At 34.6% G+C, this 26,554-nt stretch overlaps 2 protein-coding genes across 2 annotated transcripts in view; both read left to right on the top strand.

Annotated features, from left to right (window-relative positions):
* The window catches only part of LOC149412660 (uncharacterized), a 320,577-nt gene that overhangs the window by 74,383 nt on the left and 219,640 nt on the right, over positions 1-26,554 (top strand). The gene's annotated exons all lie outside the window — the stretch shown is intronic.
* Positions 3,370-5,483, top strand: LOC149412678 (uncharacterized). Its single transcript, XM_089645317.1, has 2 exons — positions 3,370-3,423; positions 4,913-5,483. The coding sequence occupies exons 1-2, from the start codon at positions 3,412-3,414 to the stop codon at positions 5,339-5,341; spliced, it is 441 nt and encodes a 146-aa protein (XP_089501443.1). The 5' UTR covers positions 3,370-3,411; the 3' UTR covers positions 5,342-5,483.

Below are 26,554 nucleotides of genomic sequence, written 5' to 3'. Positions count from 1 at the left end.
ATTTACATATAAACTTTACATTTCTTATTAACTAATTTAAGTCTTTATTACTTAGGAGTAGGAATATTCTTATTTTTGTACTATTTACTTGCTGTTATAATATGTCAAATGGATATGGTTATATGTATTTTTACTATTACTTTGTGAACTTGCAATCTTCAGAATATTATTTTTTTATTAACTATGTATGTAAAAGCCCAATGGGCGTATAAATAAATAAATAAATAAATATTATTATCAAGTATATATGTATTTTTACATTTTTATTGGTAATAATTGCTCAGAAATAGAATGTACCCATAAGCTTTACCCCTTGTGCTGTATTGTTATTTTAATAGTTGCGATAAAATGGTAATTAATCGTTATTTTCTTAATCTATCTGTAAAACTACATCATAAGAACAAGTATCTTAAAAATAATTTTGTGTTTTCAATACCTATTAAATATCAATAGATAAACATTCGAAGACTTGTACATTGAGGCAACATAATATTATTATTCGCAATATTTCTGATGAACGTATCACTAAAATCTCAAATGTTTGTATTCGCGGGATCCCCGCCGATATAAGTTATTTATATTTAAGATTAACAAAAACAGGACCTTACTGAAAAATTTATTAAACGTTTTTCAACTTTAAAATTATCGGTGCGCACCCGATTTTATTTTTCTAGTCGATGTACTACTAATTTCCCGAGGGATAACTCTAGAAGCATTTGAGATTTTACTAATACGTTCATTAGAAATAATTGAAATAAACCTCACGGAAAGATCGATTTGTCGTGCTAGGGCAAAGTCGACCATAGATAGATTGTAGATTATGCCAGACAGTGCGCCATATATTGTTTTACACGACTTCATCACTTATGTCGTTAAGATTCCCACTTTATTTAAGACATTTGCTAGGGCAAATTCAACCGCATGTCTGTCCAATACACCATGGCCGCGCGTCGCACATTTTTGTGAACGGATGCTTCACTTTCGTCTTTCTGGATTCTGGATTCTGGATTCTGATTCTGGCAATATTTTAGGGTATTGTTTCGTCTCAACCACGTTTTTTTGGTTTTGTTGAAAGATTTACAGTATGTTAATCAGTTGTTTCCCTTGCTTTAAAAAGCATCGAATTAGGAACGGAAAATACAGAAACATTTTCCCTTAAAACTCTCTATTCCCTTACCTAATACGTGAAGAGCACCAGACATTTCCTTTCCATGGATATGGACTCCGATAATAAATTCGAAAAGAGATTAATAATTTTGGGTTAGCAAGAAAAAAAATCATTAATATAATTCGCACATCATAATAACAAATGTAGTATGTTTTTGTCGGCTATGAAAATATATCAGGCATTGTTAAGTCAAGTAAGGTTAGGTCAGGTTAGGTTAGATTAGGGGTATACTTTATTTGATGATTAATCTTGTTCTATTTGCTGACCACTGTTAAACTATTTTAGAACTGACCAAAGCTTCATTATTGTGTTGACCGTTTTTAATAAGAGCCCTAAATTAATAACATACAAGTATTCTGCGAATTCATACCAACAAATATTGATAATATTTTTTTGGAATTTTTTTTTGAGTACCTGTATTTTATGAATAATCAAGATTGATTAATTTTTTAAGGTAAAAATTTTCTTTAAAGTTTTCAGCAGGACTTGGATAATAAATCGATGCCACGAAAACTTCACTGCAACCCATCAGTAGTTTCTAAGAAAATAATTTTTTGATTAGGTACAAGTAAAACCTGATATATTTTTATGTCAAAACAAGGAACACTGCTAATTTTGAAAAAAATATTATTAATTATATTATATAAATCATTCAAAATGATGCAATTTCAAAGACTCTTGCACTGGCAAAATTTTTAAATAATTAACTTAGCTATGCTTGCATTAGTTACAAGATCCGTTATAGGCACGTAGGTAGTGGTTTCATATATTTCGCAGTGTTGTTTTGGAAAATCAATAATTTCGTACCTCCGGAATAATTGCGTAGGATGGTTTATAGACAAATTCAGAATATATATACTATGCGTTCAATGTGTAATATATAAACAACATAACCATACGTCTAATTTCGTTCATAATATACAATTATGGTTTTTTCACAAATTTTCACAAGAATGCTAAACAAATTTCAAAAGCAAAAACAGACAGAAAAAACCATCTGTTTTGTAAATTAACTAGGATTTCTGATAATATTCTTTTACTATATATAGTCGTAAACCTATAAATTAACGTGCAATATAAAAAAAATGAAGTTTTTTCTAGGCCTTTTTTCTTCTAATATCAGATAAAAAAAGGACCTCTTCCATTTTAGTACTTATTTTCATTAAGTTTGAGATGGCGTACATAGATTAACCTTTCGTCTGTTATTGTTAAACATAACTTTATTAAGCAGAAAAAATATGTTACATCTGTACAAAAGACTATAATGTTGCCACTAAGCATTTTAAAAATATGCACCTATCTCTGGGAATAACATACAATAACCTATTGAAAATATACCACTACTATCACAAAAGCATAATATAGTTTTTTTTTTCAAATCATCTTTTTCAGTTTTAGATAAATCTCTGCATTTTTCTTATTTGTTTATTGTTGTGATTTTATTATTTGATCTTATTTTACCTTACCAATCACAAGAGCCGTATCTCTTTGTTGAGGAGTAGCGATTATGATTTGTTCACTTTACAATTCACTGTGATATTGTAATAATAAACAAATAAAAAATAGATACATATGGAAATTTTCAAAAATATATATTTTCGGTATAATGAATTTTAAATATTTTTTTATGATTGAATGGCAGAGGCAAATGAAAAATGTTTCATATTTCTTATAATTTACGGTTACGATCAAGGTGTAACCGTTTTTCGTCACACAATATTATTTTTTTCTGCAATCGCAACTATCTATATGAAATCATATAATGATCATTCATGAAAAGCAAAGAGGGTTCTGGTCAGTGGCTGAGTTGGCATCGTGTTTGGATCCCAACAAAGCGTCATGAGTTAAATTCCTCGGCTGGCTAAGTCCTCCATCACGATACAAACAACATTATCCGCTAACTCTGGTGCTAGTAGGAGATTTTCAAATATTGTCAGGTTTTTCGTAATCCATCAATTTATATCTTTAATTAAAAAATGCCTATTAGTGTGTCTGCATTAGTTATACAAGCATGGGTAGGTAATATTGTTAGAAGGATGTAGTATTGAAGCAAAACACTTGGCGACCTTGTTCCTCGATGGGTTGTTTACGTAGCAATAAACTACTGTTGTAGTGGACATTTCCGTTAGTTCTCTCCCCACCCCACTCGTATCGTAATAGAAGAATGATATAAAGCTTGGAACTTGCATTGCCTAGACACAAGCAGTTTTCTTCTCCGAAAAGGCTAACGTACCACAAGCAAAATGAACCCAATCGTAAGAATTTTTTGATAATAAAAATATTTCTGTGAATAGTAGATATCACGTCCAAAACAGCATGTTTCGTGTTTTTCTAAATCGATATTAAATTTTCCTCTGAAATCATTAGATTTATAAGTAGGCACTTAAATAGAATTATAAAAAAAATTCATTATTTGTTACCTTTTTGAAACTTCAAATATAAGTTATCTACAATTTGTTCAATGAAACGTCACTATCTCAATGACAATTCTTTTTTCAGTAGGTACCATGATATTTAATAAATGCTGATAAAAACGTCCAAATAAACACGACGAAATCGCATTTAGAGATAGAATCTTCATTGAAACATTAAAACGGTTACCATCTTAAAAAAGTGGGTGTGTCAAGCCTACGCAAGACAGAAGTGAAACTTCTAGTATTCCTCTCTCTCTATTTTCATTTCATCATCTCTATTTTCTCTCTTAGGTTAGTTTGAAAATTAGAGGTTAAATAATTCAACGACGAAGCATGGATTTGCTTTTTCTAATATTTTCTTATAGATGAATGACGTTCGATTAATGTATAGTTCCAAAAATTTTCAATTTATTCACAAGTATACAATATTACATAAATAACCATATTACAATTAAATATCTCGTCACTACTCATTTTTAACACTGAAATTCTGTACCAAACCGTATGAACCACAATTTATGAATGTGGGTTCTGTTGGTTTGTCGGTTTCTTACCTTTGTCGTCTGCGCCTCGAGCCGGTACAGCCGAGATGTTCCTGGTCTCGAGGAACTGTCTCACCTTACTGCAATTGCTTTCCTCGAAGGTTCTATCGGAATTATCCACATTTTTGGAGGCAGCACTACTCACTAAAACCAGCAGCAGCAAGCTGAACGCACAACACGTATATTTACACGGCATTTTAAACATATTTTTTAAAGTTTATAACAACTTCCTCGACAGTAAACAATATTTATATACTGGAATACGAATGGAACGGCAAAGCGCGCGACGCGAGCGCTCTCGACGGACGACTAAACCAGACTGAACGGCGGACGGACGGTACAGGAAAGCCCTGTCCACGTCTGTACCACAGCTAAGGCATGCGCCAAACAAAATTATACTAACGAGTAAAAAAGTACTTAAATAAAACACATAAAAACTTTTATGCGCATGCTAATGATTTGTTGCTTTTACTGAAAACAGTGAACGGTGAACGGTGAGCGGTGGTGGGGGTACCCGCATTTTCGTGTCGATCCTGACTCGGTTTTACTCCGTCCACGAAAATCCATTACGCGCCTAAAGAAGTTTCACTTCAAAAGGAAAAGTAACGTAAGAACAAATTTTCAGACTGACCAAATGCAAAACGGTCGAGTTAAAACAGGACTTCGCTACCCTCAGTTCCCTCACCACACGACAAAATCTATTCGAAACATATTTATAATGGTTGTATTTGTACATTATCCAACAACCCTGCAAGAAATCTATTTAACCTTTGAATATTTGTTTTCAGTTCATCGCTACCTTCATGTGCATGGGCGCCCTGGTGTCCGGAAACCCCCTGCTGCTGAACAACGGCCAGTGGAGGGGAGAAGGTCTGCTGGAGAGCCAGGACTGGGCTGGTAAGGCCTGGGGAGGGCCAGGAGTATGGGCTGCCGGTGCCGGTGTCCTGGGAGCCCCCTTGGGCACATGGGGACTAGGAGGACGTCTTGTTGCCAACTCTGGACTGGGATGGGCCAACCAGCTGGGTGGTGCCGCATGGAACAACGCTGGACTCGGCTGGGCTTCTCCCCTCAACTCTTGGGCCCATGGAGGCGCTCCCATTGGAATTGATGGACGTGTTGTGGACACCCCTGCAGTGGCCATCGCTAAGGCAGAACACGCAGCCGCTAAGATCAACACCGTAGTCGAGTCTTCTTTGATCAACCACGGAGCGTGGTAACTTTATATCTGATTCCTAACAGACGACGGTGATACTATAGTATATTTCAATAAACTATGATTTATTTTGTTATCCATGCAGTTTTTCTTCTTTAAATTTAAACAATAAAAAAATCTTTACATAATAAAGCATTTCTTTTGTATCATCGACTTTCCTCATAAATTTGATTTCACAGGTTCATGTTTTTCTTGCCCATGACAGCAAAATTTATAATTTATTTCGAATAAGATTGAAGGTAAGCATTTGAGCATAAACTATTTTTGCATTTTTTGAAAATCATATACACGGTATTTCTATAATTTGTATTAATGGTGTTCGGCGTTGGAGTTTTGGATTTCAAATTGGACTAATATGATAATCTCATTAAAAAAATAAATTGTCATAAAAAAGTGCAATGGCACAAGATTCCCTACCGTCTGAGGGCAGTGAGACTATGGCATACCCCATCGGCGTATGAGGGGTAAGTATGGAGGGGAAGGAAATGAAGAGAAGGGAAGGTAAGGGAAGTACCTGGATATTCAGATCTGGTCAACAAACACATCCAAAGCCATTTCAAGAAACTTTTCAATTCTGAATTGTGGTCATACACTAGGGAGAGTATCTTACACTCTGTAAGGTGCTGCAAATGAAATAGTTTTCTCTTAAAAATATCATATTGTAGGTAGGTACGTCATTGTTTGTGTGGATTCTCATTGCAAATAACCGCCCAACCCTTCACATCAACCTTAGATGTGCAATTCTTGCGGATTTTCTATATATTTAATTGAAAAACCACAAAAAACTCAAAAATGTCACCTGCGACCAAATATTTGTAATTCCAATAATGTCAGGAATCACTGGTTAAAGTAAGTCTCGTTAAAGTGAGTCTGGTTAAAGTGAGTCTGGTTAAAGTAGGTCTGGTTAAAGTAAGTCTGGTTAAAGTAGGTCTGGTTAAAGAAAGTCTGGTTAAAGCAAACTACGAATTAGGAACGGAAACTAAAAACACATTTCCACTTAAAAATCACTTATCATAATATATTTTCATATTTATTTAATAACATTTAGATATTTCAAGGACATGGACTCGATAATAGGTTGTTAATAATATTATTGTGTTAGGAAGAAAAAAAACACCAAATAAATTATTTGTACATATTTTATTTTTTTTATTTTTATTTTTATTTATTATAAATTTTTAAAGATACAAGTTTTATGCAGTCCCACAAAGCTGTCACACATGACGGCTTGTCTGTAGGTTCTACAAATAATATATATAAACATTTTTAATTTTTAATACATGTATGACACAAAGTTATACAATAAACAATATCACAAAATAATATATCTCAAAGTACCTACCTATATACAAATTATTTAGGCAGGTACGTTGAGATGTTCAGGAATACATCAATAATAAAGTTCAGAGATACATTGATTCGTCGCTTATTAGCCAACGCTTAGTGTTTTTGGGGCAGGGTCTCTCATTATTCTGAGGTTTAAAAGAATTATTAAATTTATTGAAAATCTCTGGTATTAAATATTTAAGCGTTCGGCTTCCATACTTATTTGTTACTCTTGGAATAATGAGGCCCTTATTTTCAGTGAATCTTGTTGTGTGATTATGCACCGGTTGCTTTTTATATTTGCTATCTCCCTCATTATCCATTATAATAATGTACCAAAGAAGACCCTTTATTGGAAGTAGGCCCTCAGAACCATACAGTAGTTTTAGATTACTTCTTTGTCTGTAGATATTCGGTGGTACAATTTTTTTTATTATAGCAATTTGTAAGTTTTGTATATATTTAATATAAATATTGCTTGAGTGCCCCCAAGTTCGTATGCCATATCTGAGTATGGATTCGACCATAGAAAAATAAAATATTTTAAGAGTACAATGAGGCAAAACAAATTTCAGTTTATAAAAATTACTTGCAAAAGATCGGAGCTGGTTACAGATTTTAGCCACTTGTTTATCCCATTTAAATTTATTGTCTACTATTAGTCCCAGATAAGTATATTCGTTAGTAAAGTCAATTGTTTCACAGTGGCAAATATTTTCAATTTTTCTATGAATACATTCAGAATTATGAGCAATTATTTTGGGTATATTCCATATTCCCAGGCTTGGTGATTTTACATACATACATTTTGTTTTTTTAACATTAATAATTAAACCAACATCATGAGCCTATTTAAGTAGCTCGTTAAAGTCACTTTGCAATTGTTGAATAGCTATGATAGGATTTTCATTGGATACTACAAGTGCAGTATCGTCAGCAAAAATGAATCTAAAGGCCTTTTTAAAGAGTTTTGACATAACAATAACATATATAATGTACAATTTTGGACCTAAAATTGATCCTTGCGGTACTCCTGATTTAATATGTCTTCCTTTACTCATATCATTTAAAATCTTTACGTTCATTTTTCTATTAGTTAAGTAGTTTTTAAAAAATGAGAGGAGTTTACCCCGGATTCCAATGTTTTCAAGAACCTTAATTAATTGTATATGGCTGAGAGTGTCAAAAGCCTTTGAGTAGTCGATAAAAAGCACCAGTACATGTTTTTTAGAATTAAGTTGAGAATTTATAAAATCAGAAAATTTTTCCAGCAATTTATCACAACTTTTTTTTTTTGGAACCCGTACTGGCATTCATCTATAATATTCAAATTATTCAAATATTTATCTAAATTTATCGAAATATATTTTTCTAAAATTTTTTCTAGTGCCGGGAGAATAGAAATTGGCCTGTAATTGTTAATTTCGGAGTGATCTCCATTTTTGAAAATAGGTCTTACAATGCTATTTTTTAATTCATCGGGGATGAGGCTCGTATCGATTATTCTGTTGATAAAGTGAGCAATAACAGGGCTAAGTAATTTGACATGTTTTTTTAAAATCAAACATACGAATTAGATCTATGCCCGGTGACTTTGAATTTTTCATACCTCCGATAATATATTCAATTTGCTTAGCATTAGCTCTAGGTAAGTACATTGAATGCGGTAGGGATTCTTGCAAGTGATTAGACGCTCGGAAATCACATTCATTTAACAACTTATTAACTCCTTCATCAAAAAAGTTAGCAAAATTTTCTACCACTGCATCAGAAGATTGTGACTTTAGGAAATATTTAGATAAGACTTCATCGCAACTAGATTTATTTTTCCTATCCAAAATTGTATTAATTTCATTCCATGTTTTTTTAATGTCCTTGAAACAGAGATTAAATTTGTTATTATAGTATGCCTTTTTTGTGTTTAATATTTGTTTATTAAGTTTATTTCTATATTTTTTGAAAGCGATTTCATATTTTTTATTATTAGGCGTGTTTTTCCACTTTTTCCACATGGCATCTCGTATTAGAATACTTTCAGCGAGACTGTCATTCATCCAAGTTTTTTGGTTATTTCGAAATTTTTTTGTTTTTAATTTTGTAAAGGTACTTTTTTCATAAATATTTTTAAAAATCGATTTTAATTCTGCATAAATAATGTTTGGTTCAGACAATTTTAACATTGCATTCCAATCGGTGATTTCGATCAATAAATCAATCCTTTTGTCCGATAGTGCAGTGTAATACTCTTGGTGCGATTTGTCGACGGTACATTTATCATAGTAACAGAAGTTAATACTAGCTGCAGTTAGGTAGTGGTCAGCTATTATTGAATCGCATACGCATGAACTGATTTCGGTCGTCTCCTTCACTCTTACATAGATATAGTCTAAACATGAAGCCGTTACATAGTTAGTCAATATCGCTTCTCTAGTCACATCATTTATACATCTGGTCATTCCAAAATGAGACATGAGGTTTTCATATTGCATAGTTATGGGTTCGTGTACATTTAATAAGTTAATATTCGTATCACCTAGAACCAATACGGATTCTTTTATATCAATATTTCCCAATATTGTCTCCAGCTCATCAAGAAATATTTTTATTTTTGTATTAGGCGGTCTATATATTGCTAAAAGATGTAAGCGAATATGTTTGTTTACTGAAATGGTTCCGTAAACGAATTCAAAATTATTAGTCATAATATTTATTTTTTCAAATGTAAGGTGATCTTTCACGTACACAATAATACCGCCACCCGATCTTTTTGTTCGACAAAAATGGTACGAATTAAATCCCGGTAATTTATAAAGATTTATATTATTTTCATTAATAGACGTTTCGCATAGCGAAATTAAGTCGATGTTTCTCAAAGAGCTAGAAACAATTAATAGTAAAGTGTCCCAATATTTAGATAAAGATCGTATATTTAAGTTGAGGGCAGTTATTTTATTATTTCCTAACACATGTTTTTTTGTAGCCCAGTTTTCAAAAATTGACGTGCGTTCATAATCTATTTCTGCTGTATCAAAATCACAGTTCAAGTCACCCATATAGAATAATATTTTAATTGGCAGCAATAATATATAAACATGTATTGGGATTTATAAATATAAATACGATAGATACATAACAATATAGCAGTAAGTATTTCCGATATGTTCCAGGTTAGATTATAGTTTTGTACAGAACAAGGTAGGTTTACTAATTGGCACCAATAATTACATATTGAACTTTTTCTACACATACGAATACACGAAGAGTGCGCGAACATCAATATAATCATAGATTTCAGTATACTAGCGTTTAACACTGTGGCAATGGGATAATGCATTGTAACATAAATGGCAAAATTTTTCGGCAAGGATATGAAATATTTATGTCTCAATATATTATATACATTACGATGCATAAATGAAAGTGATAATATGAAGTTAAAAAATGAAAAAATTGTGATTAGCATTGTAATTGTTTTTTAGAATTATAATACATACCTAATCATAGTCTATACGACTTTGAGCGATATGCATCATCTTTTTGTAGTAAGAACAATTAGTATTATTAGCTTTGTGATTGGTATTTAGGGTCATCTTGAATAAGGTGTTCTGATGTGCACAGTTACTACATTTTTCTTCAGTGTTTTTGTTAGGGCATTCCTTCCATTCGTGATCTTTTGCGCAATGTAAACACGTCGCACGTTTGTCCTTATTAAAACATTTTAATGCAGTGTGACCAAATTTGAGACAATGGTAGCATTGCGTCAAGGGGCTGGCATCTTCCAATCGTACTCTGCTAAAACCAATGTTAATTTTTTCCTTTTCCATGAGGTATGACCTTACTGCTCCGCTGGTTTCAAATATATAATTAGTGAGTCCATTTTGGTTTTTTGGTTCAAACATTTTTATTAGTTTAATCGTGTTTTTAGTATCGCTATTCATGATATCTTTTATTCCATCGTTTTGTGTTTTTATTGCCTCAATTATGTCCTCTTCAGTTAAATCTACTTGAAGATTTCTTATGAATATTTTTGGATTTTTCTTTCTTAATTCCTCTGCAACCATGTTTTTTTTAAGGGTTATTGATTTCATCTGTCAATTTCTCTGCATGTTCTTTTGAAGGACAAGATATAATTAATTTATTTTGCGAGGCTTTTCGTATTCCGTTCACTGCGATACCCAAGTTTGCTATTTTAATTTTCTTTACGATTTGTTCTTTAATAGCATCCGATGTCATGTTCGAATCTTCACCTTTGATGATCAATGAGAATTTGGATTCCGGGATTACTTTGAGACAACTTGCGTATGTTTTTTTTTCAAAATTGCTCGTATTCTCGATTTTTTTTTCTAATTTTTCAATTAGTTTTGACCGGAGACAAACAATCTCGTTTTGAAAAGATATTTTTTCCTGAGTCCATTTTTCTTCTAATAGTTTTATATTTAATTCCAGATTATTTTTAGCTTTCGAGTCCTTTACCGTAGAAATATTTGAAATTTCTAATTTTATGTTTTCTATTATCGACAGCACGTCCATAATGGGTTAAGTTTGTGACCGACTCGCGGAACACCTCGCTCCCGGCAAAACTTAGATAAATGTGACAATTCTCTAATAATGTATTGTCTTTCTATAAACACGTCTACACACTACCACAGTAGAATGACGAAATGCACTATCATATGCACTATGTGTTTGTCGACAGTAAAAAAAGTTGTTAGGTCAGGTTAGGTTAGGTTGAGATAGTTTAAGGGTTGAATTATTTATTTAGAGTACCAATATTGCATGCATGAGTGCCGTAAATTAATAACGAACAATTATCCTGCACGTACGAATCAACGAAATCTTATTTTAATGTGAATACCGCACAAGTGTCCCAACTGCTTCCAATCGTGCGGAGCCAGTGAGACTATGGCATTCCCAATTGGGGTATATTGTGAGGCTGAATGTAGTGGGGAGAGGAGGTGGCTGTTCAGATCTGGTCACCGAACACGGCTAAAGCCATTTCAAGCAACTTTTTAACTCTGAATGGTGGTATTTCACCAGGGCGACACTGAGAGTATCTTACACGCGTGCCGCAAGTACACTATTAATTATTTTTAATCAATATATTTGAGAAATAACACAAATTACTCAAATTTGAACCCGCGATCTTCGGTTCGCTAGTCGAGTGCCTTACCCTTCGACCACGGAGGTTGTCAAATCTACCCCCGTTATTCATATTTAATTAGAAAATTATGTTTATTTTAATGCGTACCGATATTTCATGAATACTTAAGTTTCGTGGTTTATTGTTTTCAAGTCTAATTTGTTTTAATTTTACGCTATTTAAAAAAAAAGTTTATTTATAAAGAAATTCGGCTGTGAAATTGCCATTGGGCGAAACAGTTGTATCGTCTTTTTGAGGCACTATAAATTAATATCAAATAATGACGGCAGAACTTTTTTATAAATCTTTTTTTTTATATTGAATAATTGACTACATAACAGAAAAACAAAAAAAAAACAAAAACCTTAGAAGTTAATAGAAAATAGTCTTTCCCTTGAACCCATTTGTATTTTGTAATAATATGATTGAAAAAAAAGTTATTTTAATAATAATAAATACAAATAACACCTAATTAATATCCAAAAAAAAGCGATGTCAATTCCATTCAATTTAATTCAATTCCGTTTATTCATTTCAAAAACATTACAAAATTGTTAATCTCAATTCGTTTTTAAAATATTTTTGTAATAAGAATTCTTAGATTAATATTAACAGTGTGTATAACAACTATACCAGTAATCATAGAGCTTGCCTTTTAAAGGATACTTCATTGATGCTAAAAATGTCGATATTCGAATTGATTCTGTTCAACAGCAAGATTACTCTCCCCACAGGCATGACCATTGGCATGTTAGTTCTGCAGGCCGGGAGATAAAATAGTGTATGTTGTCCGTGACGGAGATAACCATCGGGAACAAAGAAATGAATGCTCTACATGATGAGCGAGTTTTCAAACCATCCACGAATCAGTCTAAAGAAATGTGTAGTAATGCGCACATCCCTCCTGACCCGTAGATAGTTCATTCCGAGCATACCCAAAAGAAAGTCAGTGGGATAGAGCCACGGGTAGTAGCCATACTCCCTCATGTAGAGAAATCTCAAGAATTTCTTCTGAACTCTCTCCAACATGAGAGAATACTTTACCTGGTGTGGACTCCAAATCACCGACCCACTTTCAAGTCTACTCCTTACTAAGGAATTAAATAAAACTATAAGCACACGTTTATCTCTAAACTTCCTTGCAGTGCGTAGAACAAAGCCCAGAATTCTCAGTGAAGTGCTACATGCCGTCTCAATATGAGCATGAAATGTCAGCCTACTATCAAACATGATTCCAAGATCCTTCACTGACTCGCCCTAGTGAATGATAAAATTAAACATTTAGAAACATTAAAATCAATCCGATTTATTTTACTCCATGTCAAAACAAGGAACATTGTTATTGAGAGAGTTTTACGGATATGTTTTCTAGATAATCAAAATTAGTGATGCAATTACAAAGATTGTTGCACTGGCGAAATGTTAAAGCTATTAATGTTACTATTATTGTATTAGTTAATTATAAGTGGATTCATTTACTTCCGCTTTTTTCGATTCACAATGTTCTTTCGGAAAATCAATCATTTCGTATCATCTTTTTTCGATTTGGGTGAAATCTGGAAATATTGAGAGCGGTACGTAGACGAAATCATAATTTTGTTTTTATAATACTAATGGTTTTTTAAATGTATTTAAATTAGTAAAATTTTCACAAGCAAGCTGAACAAATTTCAAATGGAAGAACATATACAAAAGAAATTTTTTGTAATTTTAGAAGTCGTTCATTACCTTTTATTTGTTCCTAAAGTCCTGGGAAGACCAAACACGCATCGAGCATGTCTAATAAGGGAGGCAATGGAAAAAAAAAAAAACAATTAATTTTAATGGGGTTGGCGTAGGTGAGCCCATCTCCTTAAAGAATTGGTTATCCGGTACTAGACAGCTACACCAAAACTTTTCTTCAAAAAGCAGATTAATTAAATTAAATATTATACTAAAGTACTGGCCGTAAGAGGATTAACGCGTGGAAACAGCTTCACTTCTTTATACCTAAACCCTCATCTGTCCTCGTGATCACTATAACGTCCGTACCGTTGGCCAAAGGATGAACAGGAAGACTGCATGAAAAGCGAAAAATAATCACGATAATATTTGGCCGTGAAAATCTCAAATTATAATGATTTCTAAAAAAAAGTTCACTATTTTAAACAGTTTTATTTATAATAAATACACATACCAAAGAAAAACCCTGTGATGATTGTTTTGTAGATCAACCTATAAAACAATATGTTCGGGGGTAAAGTGCACTAACTTCGGGAGGTGATTCTACAAGATTTTACAAATATAAAAGATGCATACATTTTTTATAAACTTTTAAGGTACCTTTGATCAGGTAAAAAAATTGAATGGTTTGTGTGCAAAAAAATGTTCTGTGGGAAAATATTTCCCTAAAAAGTAAGGGAAAACTTACTAGCAGAATTTAAAAAATATATATAGCACTCCCTTCAAGGGTGTTCTTGGCCATCATTTAAAATTATTGAGAAATGAAAGGTGAATTTAAATATTAATTTTATTTAAATGGGCAAATTTCAAAATTATAATGAAAATTGGAGTCGAGTTCAGACTTAGAAGAGATGAGATGTTGAATGGAGGGGAGGCAATTTTAGATAGCTTGATAGAAGAGAGGATATTTGTTTAGAGAGGGACAACCAAAAAATATGTGATCTAAAGTTCCCACTTCTAGACCACAGAATGAACAATCTGAGGAGTCAACGACGTGAATTTTAAAAAGATGGGAAGGAACGGAACAATGTCCGATCCTCATTCGAATGAGTGAAGAAATTTCTTTTTTGGGAAAATGAGGGAATTGCTGAAACCACGGTTTTGATGGAATGGTCCTTTGTATTGAGGCATAGCAGGCTCCCTTGGATTGACTAGCAATGTGCCAATACTCCGACCAAACATTGCGGGATCTATCTTTGATGATGGAAAAAATGTCAGATAGGGGAATGTGGTTTACGAGGATAACAGCAGGGTTGGACGCTCCTTGTTTTGCCAAGGCATCCGCAATATCATTACCCATGATACCAACATGTCCAGGAATCCAAATCAGAGTTACAGTTTTACCAGAGCTTTGAATGGAGGCTATCATCTCTCGAATAAGGCATACAAAGTGATCATCAGGATGAAGAAGAGGACTGGATTTAAGTTTTTGGAGGGAACTGAGAGAGTCAGAGAGAACGAGGGAATGTTCGAAATTATTTTTGATTATATATTTGAGAGATTCTATTATTGCAATGCACTCGGCTGAAAATATTGAAAATTGATTTGAAATTGAATGAAATATTCTGTCATTAGAATTATTGTGGTAAACGTTAATACCTATACCACAGTTAGGAGAGTCGGGAGATTTGGATCCATCAGTAAATAAAAGAGAAAAGTTGGGCCATTTAGATGAAATAATGTCATTGAAAATATTATTGACAGTTCGGGCCGGGAGATTGGAATGACTTTTAAGGATTCCGATCCCTTCAAATATTGTTGGGGATAGGGTGACGTGACTATATTTTAATTTGTATGAGGGAAGTAGATCATTTTGGATGATGTGAAACTCTGAGAGAGACTTAAAATTTTTACAAATGTCAGGAAGAGGTTTAGTTGAAGCTCTGATTGTAGATGAATGGGTTGAGTCAATGAACAACGAGACGCTGGGGATAACCTGATGACATTTAGAATTTAAACATTTAAGAACAAATTTGTCAGCAAATAGTTGACGCCTTAAATAAAGAGGAGGATCATAACATTCAACTTGAAGGGAATTGATGGGTGACGATTGCATCGCTCCAGTTATAATTCGCAAAGATTTAGATTGAATTTTGTCTAATTTATCAAGTACATTTTTTGAAGCAGTACTAAAAAGTGGGCAGGCATAATCGAGATGGCTTTGAATAAGTGCGTTGTAAAGCAACTTAATGCAAGTAGGGTGAGCTCCCCACCAAACGTCAGATAATGATCTGATGATATTTAAATTTTTTTCGCATTTAGTAACTAAATTATTAATATGGGGAGACCATTTAAGTTTCCTATCAAATGTTACTCCCAAAAATTTTACTTCAGAAGCGTTGGGGATTGGAGAATTTTTAAATAAATTTTGAACGGGGGGGTTTTTATGGCGGTTTGAGAAGGTGACACACTGAGTCTTTTGGATTAAAAGTTCAAAACCATTTAAGGTGAGCCATGTGCAAAGGGCATTCATGGCTTCGTTAAGATATTTGACGGCGAGAGGGATGATTTTGGATGATAAGAAGAAAACTATGTCATCTGCGAACTCAATAACTTTTACTTGTGGGGGAATAGTGACATGCATATCATATGTGTATATATTATACAGTAAGGGGGACAATACATCGCCTTGTGGTAAACCCTTCCAAACAGACCTACTTTGAGGAGAAATATCTGGAAGTTCAATGAAAATTTTTCTATCTAGAAATAGATTAATAATAGATTGGACAATCATGGGGGGAAGGCCAAGGCCTAGAAGTTTTTTTTTCAGGATTGGGATGGAAACATTGTCAAAGGCGCCTTCTATATCTATAAAGTCGGCAAGACAAACTTCCTGTTTAGAAATTGATAAATTAATATCAGTGCTGATGATGGCAAGGTTATCTTGAGTGGATTTTTTTTCCTAATCCAAATTGAGATGGAGAGAGAAGCTGTTTACTCTCGACAAAAAATTCTAATCGGTTTTTAATTTATTTTTCATAAAGTTTACTGAGGGTGGATGAAAAAGCGATTGGCCTGTAGTTGGATCCAGAATTTGGTGATTTGTTTGTTTTTAGAATAGGGATGATTATTTGACAACTCCAGTCATCAGGCATTATACCAGTCTGGAAGATTTTGTTTAAGATGCTTAAGAAGTGGTTTAGAACATTATCATTACTATTTTTGATTATGCTGTAAGGTATACCATCTCTGCCTGGAGATGAGTCCTTGACTATTGATAAACAATTTTTTAGCTCAATTAAGGTGAATGGAGAGTCTAGCCAATGATTAGACATATGAGTATTATAGATAGGCGTTATTTCATCTAAGTTAGGTACAGAAGGGGGGGCAATTTTGCCCAAGAATTAATCTATCCATTTAGAATGAGACGCTCGAGGAGATGGTGAACTGAAGGAGGATCGAAATCTTCGGATCGTAAACCAAACTTCCGAAATTGGAGTGTTCGGAGATACTGAACTGCAGAAGTTGAAACTCTGGAAACTCTGGAAACATATCAACTATTCTTCGACAAGTTTCACGAAAACGTGGATCTTCTCGGAGGAAGGAATATTATTGTTTTGGGAGATTTCAACATCCATTCAGCGCGTAGCGGCAAGGATGTTGAAAATGACCTCAAATTTTTATGCGAAGTGTTTGGGCTCACCCAGAATAATGGTATTCCCAATTCTGAGTTGAGGATGTTGGATCTCGTTTTGTGTAACATTGAATTAAATGTCATACATAGCGATTCTCCCCTCGTATATGAGGACAAATATCACCCCGCATTAGAGTTCCGGTATTCTTGTAAAAAGCCTCCGAAGACTACCAAATTACCTAAAACTACAGACGGCACTTTGCGGGGATGGATTTTTGGTAGGGGTGATTTTGTCAAACTTTATCAGATGATGAGCCAATTGGATTGGCATGAACTTTCTAAATTCGATACCGTTAATGAGACGCTACACCATTTTTATTCATGTATATATAATGTATTTGACGCTTGCTTCCCTAGGAAACCTCCCAACAGAGGTGGACGTAGATATCCGAAGTGGTTCACTAGAGATACCATCAGGAGCATTGAGAAAAAACATGCTCACCATAAAAAATGGAAAGCTACTGGTGACCAAAATGAGTATGAAATGTTCAGTAATCTCAGAGCAGTTGTTAGAAGAAATGTTCATATAGCATTCCGAACGTATGTCGACTCAATAGAGAGTGATATCAAGCATGATGCCAAGGCATTTTGGGACTACGTAAAATCACTGCGCAAGGATGGTGGTATAACAGACATCATGATGCATGGTGATCGGGAAGTTAGAGGAGCGGATGTAGCCAATGCATTTGCAACCCATTTCCAATCAGTGTACAGTAATGAGCCTCCATTACTAAATCCCATTTCTGCTTCCAAGTTGAATGTGAAGGGAGCCCAAAACATTGATATAAGTCATATAGACGAATCAGATGTTAAATCTTCAATTAATAACATGAAACATACACATTCACTTGGGCCAGACTTTCTTCCAGTATTTTTTTTAAAAGGATGTGTTGAATTTTTAAAAATGCCACTAAGTTTTATATTCAACCTATCTTTAGATACTGGTATATTTCCTGATTCCTGGAAAGTCTCAAAAATTTGTCCCATTTTCAAAAGTGGATCAAAGACATCTGTCGAAAATTTCAGGCCAGTGGCAATACTTTCCGCCCCGGCTAAGTTATTCGAATCGATAATTCATAAACATGTGCTGTTTCAAGTAGAGCCTTTCTTAATATCGGAACAGCATGGGTTTAGAAAAGGTCGATCAACAGATACTAACCTACTGGTACTCACAGATTATGTTTCCAAATCTTTAGATAAGGGCTACCAAGTAGATTGCTCATATAATGATTTCTCGAAGGCATTTGATACCGTAAACCATGACATATTATTAAATAAATTGTCAACTATAGGTTTTTCTTTACGGTTTCTCATATTCTTTGCAAGCTATTTTACTGGAAGAAAGCAATTTGTATCTCATGGAATATTCATGTCAAAATTATTCCTTGTACTCTCAGGCGTTCCACAGGGCTCTAATTTAGGACCGCTCCTCTTTCTAATTTTTATTAACGATATCACAGAAAATATTCTGCATTCCAGGTCACTTCTTTTTGCTGATGACCTAAAACTATTCTTGGAAATTAAAACTTTAGAAGACTGCATTCGACTCCAATCGGACATTAATAGAATTGTTGACTGGAGTAAACGGAATCGGATCGAATTCAATATTTCTAAATGTTTCATTCTTTCTTTCACAAGGGCACGTCATACTTGGTTTTACCGGTATACCATGAATGCCCGAAGTTTAAAACGTGTCTCCACTATGAAAGATCTTGGCATCATGTTTGATAGTAGGCTGACATTTCATGCTCATATCGAAATGACGTGTAGTGCTTCACTGAAAATGCTGGGCTTCGTCCTACGCACTGCGATGAATTTTAGAGACACCCGGGTTCTCCAAGTGCTATACATTGCGTTGGTTAGGAGTAGGCTTGAGAGTGGGTCGGTGGTTTGGAGCCCACATCAGGTGAAGTATTCCCTCATGTTGGAGAGAGTGCAGAAGAAATTTCTGAGATTCCTCTACCTGAGGGAGTATGGCTACTACCCGTGGCTCTATCCTACTGACTTTCTCTTGGGCATGCTCGGTATGAACCATCTACGGGTCAGAAGAGATGTGCATATTGTATCACACTTCTTCAAACTGATTCGTGGATGGTTAGTAAATCCGACTATCATGGAGAGTATTAGTCTCTATGTTCCTGATGGTTATCTCCGTCACCGACAGCATAGACTGTTTTATCTCCCGGCCTGCAGGACTAACTTGCCAATGGTCATGCCGGTGGGGAGAGCAGTCTTGCTGTTGAACAGAATTAATTCGGATATCGACATATTTAGCATCGGTGAAGCTGCCTTTAAAACGCAAGCTCTATTGATGCTGGTATAGTTTATACACCGCTAACTATTATGTAATACCATTTTACAAATATACTTAAAAACGAAATAAAATGTAATTTTGTAATGTTTTTAAAGGAATAAACAAATTGAATTGAAAATTGAATTGAAATTGAAAAAAGTTGTACCACCCAGATCTTTTTTTTGACCTCAATACCCTTTTGGCATTGGATTCAGCGTTTTTGTATATAAGATAGTTCTCCATAGTCATATTGTAACGATAGGAAAGAGATTTAGCTTTCCGAATTCTTACTACTTTGGAACATTCCTCATCCCACCAGGGAGTTTTTTTAAAAGAGATTTAGTTTTAGGGGGAGGATTTGATTTATTTATTGCAGTTATGAGCATTGATTTGAAGTTATTATAGTCATCTTTGACGGAAAATATATTGGTGTCGGGTAAATTTAGTAGGAACTTGTCCATATGAGAGTTAAAATCATCCCATTTGGTGTGTTTCGTTTTAATCTTTGTCGAAATATGAGACTTGTCCGATTGGAAAGAAGTTTGATAAGTAATGGTGATCGGGAAATGATCACTGGAGCAAGGGTCGGGGAACACCACCCACGAGGAGAGAGAAGCCAGACTAGTAGAACATATCGAGAGATCCACTGCACTGGGGTTTGTGCTGGGGCGTGAGATCCTAGTAGAAGATCCGTCATTCAAAAGGAAAAGGTTGGATTGATCTAGGAAATCCATCACACTTCGACCATCTCGGTCGGAGAAAGCAGAACCCCAGACGGGGGAATGGGCATTAAAATCGCCTAATATAAAGAAAGGAGGGCTTAGTTGACTTACAATTTGCAACCAAATTTGTTTATTGAAGTGGGCTGTTGGGGGAAGATAGACTGAAATAAAGGATGTGTCCTTTATTTTAGCTGCAGCCATTTGGAAGTCAGCATTGGGGGGTTTGATATTATTTATTGGGGAAAATGATATGGATTTCTTAATAAAAAGGGCAGCACCGCCGCCCGAACCTTCCGGGCGGTCGTCTCGGAGACAGGAATACCCTCCCACATTAAAGTGGGTGGATGGAGTAAACCAAATCTCCGAGATAGCAGCCAAAGAAATAAAGTTGGAATTTAATAGGTTAAGGAGATCAGATTTGTTAGAAATAGCACTTCGGCTATTCCACTGAAGTATTTTGAAATCTTGAAGAGTCATTTTGAATAAATGATTTTAATGTGGAAATAATAGTAGCAGCGTTGGACGGTAGATTAGTTTGAGAAGAAATAAGGTCAATTAGAAGCATAATGAGAGTTTGGATAAATGAAGAATTGTTTTGGGAGAGTTTTTCAGAAAGTTTTAGAGAGTTCATTGAGGACGGATTATAATTATTTGCACACCCATTTGTGGCATTTGAAAGTGGTGAACCATTGGGATATAAGAGCAGTGAGTTGTGTTGTTGCTGATCGTATCCAGGAGCCGGTTTAGAGATAGCGTTTTTGTATGTGAATTTAGTTGAACGAGAAAAAGTTGTAGAAGAGGGAAGAGGGTTTGATGAGGAGTTGCTGGATAAAACCTCAGCAAATGATTTTTTGACAGGCGGGAATAGTTTAGAAGCCTGCAGAAAAGACAAGTTCTGAGAGGCCATAGAAATTTTAATATTTTTTTGGCGAGATTGTTCTTGGCAAGAAGTGTTGATAGCTGTATGTGAGCCTGAGCAGTTAAAACATTTGGGTGAGGAGGAAGAAGGACATTGGTCGGCTGCGTGGTTTTCTCCACATTTAAAACATCTGGGTTGAGATCTGCATGCAGCTTTGGTATGACCAAAACGGCAGCAATTGAAACATTGAGTGGTGGGATAAGTATACATATCAACTGGTAATGAGTTGAAGAATAAATATATATGGGAGGGAAGAGATTGACCTTCAAAGGTGATAACTACAGATTGGGAGGGCTTCCAGGAAATTATACCCTCAGAGGAGTCCTTGTAATTTAGCCTCCTGGCTTTTATGGGATTGCCAATGTGTTGGGGGGTTGAAAGTGAAGACAGAATTTCTTCGATAGACAGATCGGTCGAGATACCTCTGACCAGGCCCATGCGAGTGACATTGAAAGTAGGGATATATGCCTTGAACTTTGAATTAGATGAAATGAAGATATTTTTGATGAAACTGTTGGCAGCTGACCCTGAGAGGAATTTGACGGAGATTCGGAAGCGACCCTCCGCTTTTACACCTCCAGGCTTGATTGAAAGGTTCTTGCTATTTGATAGGAATTCGTCAAATTCAAGAGGGTGGATTGTTTTTCCTTGCTCAGTTTTTTGGGCGTATACTATGAATGGGCCACGGGAATGAGGAGAATAAAAGTTTGTTGGAGGAAGTTGAGAAAGTGCTGGGGGGGACTGTGAAGTCGAAGGAGAGTCAAGTTTTATTGGGGAAGAAGGAGTTAATTTCCTTTTTTTGGTAGAAGTCAAAATGACAGAATCACTGTCAGAAATTTCTCCATTTTCCCCGTTTGGGGGGTCTGGAGAGGGATCTGGGGGCTTTGTATTGGGTCCAGGAGGGAAATCTTCCTCCATTATTCACAACAGTAAACAACTACAATAATAGTATGGAAAATGACAGAAGTAAAAAAGTTTATAAATATCTGGAAATCAGCAGCGAAAAGTGACTCCTGGAAGATCAGGAGAGAGAAGAAACCTCAAGGCACAACACACTACACTTTTTTTGCCAGAAAACAAAAAAGAATGGTAAAAAATTAATTTTAGATAGAGCAACACAAAACAACTGATGACAGCCAAATGTTATTGTTGCAATCCTTTTCAATGGTTTCGTGCATAAAATTCTTCATTTAGAGTACAATATGCAAAAATATTTTTTCTGATTCAGGCCATTTTTGTACTAATAGCAAAATGAATGTTTATACGTACTTTAATATGAACGATAAAAACAGAAAACATAGCGTTCAATGCTTATATGATAGATAAACAATTAAGTGTGTCCGCTTTGGAACCAACATAAGTAGGTTCTATTGTTAGAAGGATGTAGTATTGAATCAAAATACTAGATGACCTTGCTCCTCAATGGGTTGTATACGAAGCAATAAACTACTGTTGTAGTGGACATTTCCGTTAGTTCTCTCCCCACACCTCTCGTATCGTAATAGAAGAATGATATAAAGCTTGGAACTTGCATTGACTAGACACAAGCAGTTTTCTTCTCCGAAAAGGCTAACGTACCACAAGCAAAATGAACCCAATCGTAAGAATTTTTTGATAATACAAATATTTCTGTGAATAGTAGAAATCACGTCCAAAACAGCATGTTTTTCTAAATCAATACTAATTTTTTCTCTGAAATCGTTAGATTTGTAAGTAGGCACTTGAATAGAATTAAAAATAATTTCATTATTTGTTAACTTTTTGAAATTTCAAATATAAGTTCTCAACAATTTGTTCAATTAAACGTTACTATCCCAATTACAATTCTTTTTTCACAGATAAGAAGGTACCATAATATTTAATAAATGCTGATAAGAACGTCCACTAAACACGACAATTTCGCATTTGAAGATAAAATCTTCATTGAACCATTAAAAGGGTTTCCATCTTACGTAACGTAAGAACAAATTTTCAGACTGACCAAATGCAAAACGGTCGAGTTAAAACAGGACTTTGCTATGCTCAGTCGATTAACTACATAACAAAAGCTATTCGACATATATTTATAATAGTTGTATTTGTACATTATCCTACAACTCTGCAAGAAATCTATTTAACCTTTGAATATTTGCTTTCAGTTCATCGCTACCTTCCTATGCATGGGCGCCCTGGTGTCCGGAAACCCCCTGCTGCTGAACAACGGACAGTGGAGGGGAGAAGGTCTACTGGAGAGCCAGGACTGGGCTGGTAAGGCCTGGGGAGGCCCAGGAGTGTGGGCTGCCGGTGCCGGTGTCTTGGGAGCCCCCCTGGGCACATGGGGACTGGGAGGACGTCTTGTTGCCAACTCTGGACTGGGTTGGGCCAACCAACTGGGTGATGTCGCATGGAACAACGCTGGACTCGGCTGGGCCTCTCCCCTCAACTCCTGGGCCCATGGAGGCGCTCCCATTGGAATTGATGGACGTGTTGTCGACACCCCTGCAGTGGCCATCGCTAAGGCAGAACACGCAGCCGCTAAGATCAACACCGTAGTCGAGTCTTCTTTGATCAACCACGGAGCGTGGTAACATTTCCGCCCAATCCCCAACAGACTATATTTATAAAGCAAAAAATATCCTTTCCATCGTTGCATTACTATGCTTTAATTTGTTATCTATACAGTTTGCTGCAAAATTAAAACAAACAATTAAAAAAATCTATAAATAATGCATATCTTTCATTGACTTTTCACTGGTTATAAGCTTCTATTATTGTATTATGTACGTTTTTTTCGAATTTTTATTTGTCTTAACTGTGGTACTATGTTCCCCCATTATACCTTTTTCGCTTCACTTTTTATATTGTAAACTTGATTTTATATCTTCTTATCATCTATACATAAAGAATGATCACTTTGGGTTTATCTTTAAGCAAATCCACAGTTTTATTCCGAAAATTATGAAATTTTCCATTCTTGACCTTCAATACAAGCAAAATGTCACTATCAACAATATTATCAGCTTAAGAGACTTTATTATTTCAATTCATTTTCAAAAGTTACATATTAAACAGCTAATTTGTCTATGGCAACATTACACAAGAGTCCCAACTGCTCCCAACTTGGAGCGGGTGAGACTATGCATCCCCAATAATTAAGGTATGTTGTGAAGCTGAAGGTAGTAGGGAGGGGAATGAAATAGGCAATTGGAAGGTGGGGAAGTACCTGGCTATTCAGATCTGGACACCAAACATGGCCAAAGCCATTTCAAGCAACGTTTCAATTCTGAATGGTGGTCTTACACCATGGCGATACTGAGATTATCTTCCACTCTGGAACGTGCCGCAAATACATTATATATTATTTATTATTCAAATTGCTCGATTCATTAAAAAATAAAAGTATCAATATTAGCATAAAAATATATCCCAGGTAAAGATTTTGTAAACATCGTCATATTATAACACGGTTTAAAAATACCTTACCCGAAAAATAATTGCAAAGAAACTGTTTTAACAATGGTTGATGCGAAATATCTTTTAGATAATCATTTATATTTTGAAAAATACGCTTTTGTATGGGTAACTTAACACTGTACACTGAGACCTCTGATATGTTTAGTCTTTAGATCAAAGATGATAAAAGTAAACTAAGATAAGTGTTTTGAATGCTTTACACTTACGTTTACTAAAGGTGTAGTTTTTGAAAAATTAATTTATTTTTTGGAATAAGTCAATGAGTAAAACCTTCAACGAAAATTTGAAACTGAAAAATCAGGAAAATATTCGATGATGGAAAAATAAGCCCTGGCAATGCTGATATGAACCCAGGACCCTCGCTTTACCTGGGCACCGCTCTATCAAATGCGCTAATGGGACATCTCCTTCGGTCATATTTGACTGTATGAATAAGAACTTCTAACATTATCTAAATTTTTTTTCTACATCTTTTTCTTCTATTTACTACTGAATGCAATCAGATAAATAGACAGTGTCTTAAATAAATATATCCTTTTTTTATTTTAAAGTGCGACATTTATTTACTTTTCTGCAAGTTTAGGATGAATATTAATTTTTTGGAATAACTCAGTCAGTAAAACCCTAAATTGAAATATTTAATTATTGAAGACAACATTATTGCTAGTGGACTAGCAAGGAAAGGGACGAAAGCAACACTTGCGAGATCCAAGCCGGCCGTAAGAGTAGCAGCTTGCCACACTAAAATACATATTGAAAGGTGGGTCAAATCAAATCAAGTGAAGTAGAGTAATGGGAAAGGGCACCCGGAATGAGGCAATCCAAAGTACTCATAAACAGACCATACCCGAGGTGAACTAGACAACTACTCAATATGGACAGAAACTCACTGAGGGAACTGCTAGGACTACTAACGGGAAACTGCCATCTCAGGAGACATTCAATTGTTGGGAGTGGAAAGCACCAACAGATGCAGTAAATGTGAAGAGGATGAAGAGACTCCAATTCACATATGGTGCCAATGCCCGCTCTGTTGGGAACAAGGCTCAGATACCTGGGAAGACACATTGTAGAACCAGAAGACATAACCACATATCCAGTGACAACCCTGGTGATCTTTATTAAATGGACCGGATTACTGCTAAAGGAATGAGGTAAAATGGGAGATAGCACAATGGACCTATGGCCTAAGTGCTCACGGGAACCTTACGTTAACCTATATAAAAAAAGAAAACAATATTAGCGACTCTTAAACCAAAATATAAAACTCAAAAATATACGGTTAGAAGCGACCGCACAATAGTTCATAAGTAAATTAAATTAAATACCTAATGACATAATTGAATATATAAAAGAAAAACATTAAATTAAAATGAAGTTATACGTCCTTCAAAGTAAACTAATAATAATAATTGCAAAAAAACAGCTTTCTTGTTTTTTTTTGCAAATCCTGTAAAATATCTAAGAATTATTGCATAAGTAAAAAAATAACTGAATACAAAAATATGATTATTTTTCTCTTCAGGTGAATCTGTGGTTTTTATATGTCTTACTGTGACTATTTGAAGAGATTAACATTATTTCTGTTAGGCTTTTTTTATTTTTTTAATTTCTATATATAATTTACAGTTTCACATAATTATTTATATTTGTATTTGGTATATTTCAAACTTATAACTAAAATATGTTGTGTGTAAGGTAGGTTTGAGAATGTGATACTGTATGTGAGTAATATTGTATGTTTCGTGAACACCTCACTAGGAGAACCTGTGCTGAGGTGTTTACGTGGTTATGTATAGGTGTGACAAGTATTTATGTGTTGAAGAAGAAAGTTTTTATTATTTATAAGTTTTAGTTTTAATTTTTATAGTTTTTGTAAAAAGAATATTCATAATAAATATGTAAAAAAAAAATATGTTAATATATATTAACATATATGTAAGTGCATATATTTGTATTGTAAGTGTGAGTATAGTTGGTAAAATCTCGAAAAACGTGTTTATTTATT

The sequence above is a fragment of the Hesperophylax consimilis genome, chromosome 22, assembly GCF_061612785.1.
Source record: "Hesperophylax consimilis isolate HC1 chromosome 22, BYU_Hcon_1.0, whole genome shotgun sequence".
Classification (NCBI taxonomy): domain Eukaryota; kingdom Metazoa; phylum Arthropoda; class Insecta; order Trichoptera; family Limnephilidae; genus Hesperophylax; species Hesperophylax consimilis.
The sequence above is the reverse complement of the archived record's forward strand: the minus strand, read 5'-3'. Positions and strand labels throughout refer to the sequence as shown.